The sequence below is a fragment of the Penaeus vannamei genome, unplaced genomic scaffold (assembly GCF_042767895.1).
Source record: "Penaeus vannamei isolate JL-2024 unplaced genomic scaffold, ASM4276789v1 unanchor3751, whole genome shotgun sequence".
Taxonomy (NCBI): domain Eukaryota; kingdom Metazoa; phylum Arthropoda; class Malacostraca; order Decapoda; family Penaeidae; genus Penaeus; species Penaeus vannamei.
The window spans coordinates 5,001-10,542 of NW_027216732.1; the positions used below are offsets into that span (position 1 = coordinate 5,001).

The following is a 5,542-nucleotide window of genomic DNA, read 5'->3' on the forward strand; positions in this document are numbered from 1 at the left end:
AGACTCAGCAAACAGGTGTGTTTGCAAATTCACCTATGCCAGGACCTGCTATGACAGCATTTTCTCCAAGTAAGGAAGAAAGACTTCATATACTCATTTCATTCTTATTCTATTTTTTGGAATATCTACACTTTTAACTAATAATATGATTTCAGCATGCTTTTACAATTTACATCTTGTCTTTATTGTTGCTTAATAACTTATTTATTTGTTTAAATATGCATGAAACAGATATGCAGTAGATATGCATACCAATCAATAACCTTTTCAACACTTCTACACTAAGATCGCCCTTCACCTTCGGGGAGTGGAAGCAGTGGAGCGAGTGGAGGCATGGACTCCTTAGCAAAGCGGTTGGACTACTCCCCTTCACCACAGAGAATTACTTTGTGGAGTGTGAATAACGAGCCAATATATGGAGCTCCTCCTTTCAGACGAGGAGCATATGAGGATTCCCCAACTTACAGATCTTCACCAAAGTGATCCTGTGATGTTTAGATCAATTTGTTTGTAGTGGCTATACAATTTTTTCTTTCTTTTAGATTGATTGATTTGTTTTTCTCTGTTGAGTTTGAGTGTTTTAAGAGCTGTACTTAAACAAGATAGATAGCAGGATAGATATATTCCTTTCTAGTTAACATTCAAGATGGACCTTTGAAAGTGAGTGTGTTAATGCTGAACAGTAACAATAGATTATAGAGAAGTAATTTCCTTAAAGAAACAGTTTACTGTATAAAGCATACTGTTTATTGTGTAAGTGTATTTGCTATTTTTTTAATGTGTACAGTTACTGCAGTGATTGCAAATTCAGAAGTTAAAAAGATGTAAAACAGAAGATGCATTTGCAGTTTTTTATCATGAGGTGGGATTTTTGTCTGCATAATGTCATGTAATGTAATCTGTTTATTGAATACATTATCCATTATCATTTATCCTAATGTAAGAATGTACTTCCAGTCTATGTAAGATTAATGATTTTTTGTTCATTTGGAACAAAAAGATATAAGAAGGGCTTTGCAAAGAGAGCCAGGTATGGTAAATGGTATAGTAAATTCTTTTCAGTTATTAACCCTTGAGCTGAGATGGCATGACATACATGCCATGTCCACTGTGATTTTAGTTTCATAATAGTGTTTACACATTAATGGCTCCACAAGTAAGTTATCAAAAAGTCAATTACCAGTCATACTTATCTCACCTGTTTGCCCTTTTCTTTGAATTTTAGATAATTTTTATTTTCTATTGCTGTTAGTATTTTGATATCTATGATAATCATAATGCTATTGATGATAAATGTAATATTGTTATTAGAATAAACATCAAAGAATGAAATGAGGTGAGGTCATGTCAGGCTTACTAATTGACTCCTGGGTTGCTGAGCAGTTGTAAAGCCATCTGTGTTCAACAAAATTCACAAGAAAAATACAGTGAACAATACTTGTACCACCATACAAAGGGTTAGATTACTGATACAGTAAAGCTAAGATTTACACATGTGATACTTGATAAACCTTGTGTTTCATGCACAGTAGAGTAGTAAATTAAAATTGTATGTATGCACTTTGAGGTGCAGATCCATTTATAAATAGTAAAACTGGCTTTGCAAGTTTAGTACCAGTGTTGCAGCAGCTCGTTGATATGTGTTCAATGTGAAAACCCATAATATTGCAGTGTAGTCATTCTTTGTTTCCTGTTTGTTTTTCTCTTTTTTCTTCTTTACTTTTTTACTCTACCCTTCCCACCCATATCAATTCCCCTCTCTCCTCTATTCACTCTTTGTAATGGAAATATGACTAATTTGCAGCTCAATTGCTCACAGTTCCTGGTCATCACTATCTTATGGAAGTGGTCGGTGGTTGAGGAATGTTTAGCATTTTTTCTACTATAATGTTCTAGAATACATATTCATATTCATGATCTCACAAAATGAAGTGTTAGCTGTAATAGAGTATCCCATGAAACAGTATTTCTCAGTCAAAAAGGTATGCACATAAAGTATGTTATTGTTAAATAAGGATTTGTAATCAGAGAAGCATCCATGTAGGTTGTGCTAGGTAAACAAAGAAAAACAAAAATAACAAAGAATGTTAATATCATGCTGTTGGCACACAGATCAAAATTTTTCTCTCTTTTTTCAATAATACCAGTACAATAGGTAGTGAGAGATAGACAATTAGATAAGTGATAATATTGTGTATGTAGTGAAATTTTACAGTTAATTCCAGTCAGTAAAACTAAGCACTGCCAAATGTGATAGATCTTAATTTAGTATAAATTGTGTGTGGTGATTAGTTGATCAGTAGGAATATTTTTGAAAACATGTTATATGTAAACTTTTTTATATGATATAAAAAGATTATGTTGAGGTTTTCTTTGTAGTGTCTTGTTTTTTTTCTGTTTTTTTAGAGAGAGAGATAAAGACATGACAGGATTATACTCTAATTATACAGCATTTTGTGCCTTATGCATTAAAACTTTTTCTTAAAAGTTACAAAGAGCAATGCATCTCCAGACTGTAAATACTCTTTCACTTGTATTTATTTTATATGTATTGATGTTCCAATATCTTTGTGTTTAATTTAAGAATGTTTGATATTCTCAAGGTGTAAAAATGTGAAACAAAGTTTTTGAGTAACAAAATGGTTGTAAAAAAATCATAGTAATGTCTCTTCCATGTTACAATTCATATTTATCTGATGAAAAAGAATGATTATGGTCATCATCATTATCATTTTCATTATCATTATTGTTATTATTGGTATTATTTTTTATTAGTATTATTATTTGTATTGTTCTTGTTAAGATTCTGGTAATGATTGCTATTATTATTATGATGATGATTGTTATTATTATTTTTTATAATTATCATTATCATTATTATTATTATTATCATTATTATGATCATCATCATCATAGTTATATCTTTTTTGTTATAGTTATGATGATGGTGATGATGGTGATTATTATTGATATTGGTATTATTATTGTTATTAATTACCAGTTATCAATTATTAAGTTTTTTTTTTTTCATTTCACTGCATGTTCTTGGCTTGTATTTTTTATTTATAAGCAATCTTTAAAAACAAGTTTCTAATTGTAGGATGAAAGTAATACATATTTTTTCTAATATAAGTATTTTAAAGCATATTTTTTATGAATCTGTAAGCTATATGGAAATGTACAAATCAGCCATTTATGTAGATAATAATTTCCATATGGAAAGCAAGAGTATTCATTCACATTTGTAATGTAAAAAAGAGTAATTTCCTTTTTTTTCTTGGTATAATAATCTATTCAAAATAGAAAAATTACAAAATTGAGTAGACACCAAATATTGAAATTGCCTAAAAGTAACAGTAGACCAGTTTAATGTGTGAAAATTTTGATTGTGTTTTCCTTTTTTCTATATCAGTGGTCAGTTCTTTCTCACTTATAGTTAATTTCATTAAAAAGAAATGACAAATAAATGTCTTCTTGAATACTTGTATCATTGGTTATCCCCCAGACTCTTGAAAAGAATTTATAGTGATAATTGCAGGAAAAGAATAATACCACCATGCATGATATGTAATTATCTTTTCAGTATTACGACTTCATATGTATTAATGAAAGCTGGCTTCCTTTTCCTTATCTGTACTTTTTTTCTTGAATTTTGTTTGGTTCTACTCCCAGAATTTCATACCCATTGTTATCCTGGGAGGCACAGAAGATAGGAACTCAGGCCCAATATTGGGCAATCACCACTATCTTAGACATCAATCCTCAGCTCCGCCAATTTTGCATAGTCATTTCTTCTTCCTTTACTTTTCCTTCTGTTCTCCAACCCCATCTTTCCACTTCCCAAGGTGTAAGAGCTCTGCTAAAAGGATGAAAGGCTAGTTTTGTCAGTCCTGAATAGGCACAGGGAGCCAAGTGCATGATATTCCCTTGGTAAATCATCTAGCCCTTACCTGTCTTGGGGACCCTGAGCGGTAGACCTTTTCTCTTCTCCCACATATTGTAGGCTCATCAAAGCCAATATCCCACCAATCCCTTGCCCATTGCTGCTGTAGGGTGGCTTACGAGATGAGGACTGGGACCCAATGCTGGGGATCTTCCTTACCTTGGGCCTTAGCCCCTGACTCAACTAATTTTGCATGGTCTTTTCTCCCTCCTGCTCTTTCATTTCCATCCCTTCTCCAACCCTTTCTACTATCCATTTCCTAAGGTGTAAGAACCGTGCTGAAAGGATGAAAGACTGACTTTGTGCCAGTCCTGAATGGCCTGAGGGAACCATGGGCACAGTATTCCCGTTTTGATTGTCTAGCCCTTGTCCCTCAAAGGGACCCTGAGGGGTGGACTGTTTCTTTCCCCAACATAGTCAAGGCTTGCCATGGCCAGTAATGAAGACAGAATACCCTTATTAGGGGCAATGAGGCTTGCCCCTTCATCAAATAGCCCCACCAATTCAAACTCTCCCGGCTCCCTGACCCCAGGCTCTCCTTTGACCATGACTCTGAACATCAACTACTACCCACCCCTCAATGCCTACTAGTACTTTATACTTTTACCAGAACTGTCTCCATCTCCCCAGCAAATTGCCCTATGGATATCGATTGATCAGATTGTGGAGAATATTTACTCGGCTACCTCAAAGACCATGATGTGATATCAGTACAGTGCTACTCCATTCCTACTAGAAGTCATCGAAAGAACCCCACCAACATTGCCATAATTAATTTCTGCAGCCACTACCTTTTCTTTCATATCTACATTGGTGGACAATCCTTCCCTGTTTGAACATACCAATCTCCTCGTCAGTGTCATAACTGTTGCCGTTTTGGACATCCTGCCAAACGTTGCCGTTCCACAGCCCAATGCCCCCTAAATGCCCAACCTGGTCATAACCAATCAAACTGCTCTGCACAATGATGCACACGTGCTAACTGCAGTGGCCCCCATAATGTATTTTATAGAGGCAGCCCCACCTACAAGTTTGAATCTGAGGTGGCAACTCTCAGATACAAGCCAGACAGGAAGCACTGCGACGAGGTTTCTCTCATAAACCCAATTCCAGTAATTTCACTCACTCTGCCCCTCCCCCTCCTCCCCAAGATGTTCCTACACCATCTTCTATAATTACTTACTTCCCCACTTCCAACTTCAAATTTTTTTGCCACTCTGAATCTAGACATTCCAATCCCAACTACAGCCCCAACACCTTCCCCTCCCCCTCCGCTCACTATCCACAGCAGACAGACTAAATGTTTCACCCTTTCTTCTACTACATACTCACTTCCACCTACCTTTGCCTTAACTCCTCAGACACCAGCCTCCTCCCCCCCCCTCATAAGAAAACATTTGTATCACAAAACTCTCCAACCAACTCCACTGCAGAAACTATGGAAGATATTCAAAACTATTTACTCCACACTCAAAGTGACTGCTAATATCCATCCTCCTCCTACTCATATTCCCCCTATCCCCCCTTCCTCCTACTCCCTTCCAACGCAGCCCATCCCCCTCAGCTCCAACTACTGTTGATATTCACCCTCCTACTCAT

The 5,542-nt window shown here is 35.7% G+C and overlaps 1 protein-coding gene across 1 annotated transcript in view; it reads left to right on the forward strand.

Annotated features, from left to right (window-relative positions):
* The window catches only part of LOC113801311 (nuclear pore membrane glycoprotein 210), a gene marked incomplete at its 5' end in the record, with an annotated part of 5,533 nt that extends 2,054 nt beyond the window's left edge, over positions 1-3,479 (forward strand). The window contains 2 exon segments of the mRNA XM_070120211.1: positions 1-69; positions 287-3,479. The exon segment at positions 1-69 is cut by the window's left edge and continues 33 nt beyond it. Of these exon segments, the coding sequence (XP_069976312.1) occupies positions 1-69; positions 287-483 (266 nt within the window).
* Between the last annotated feature and the right edge of the window lie 2,063 nt (positions 3,480-5,542).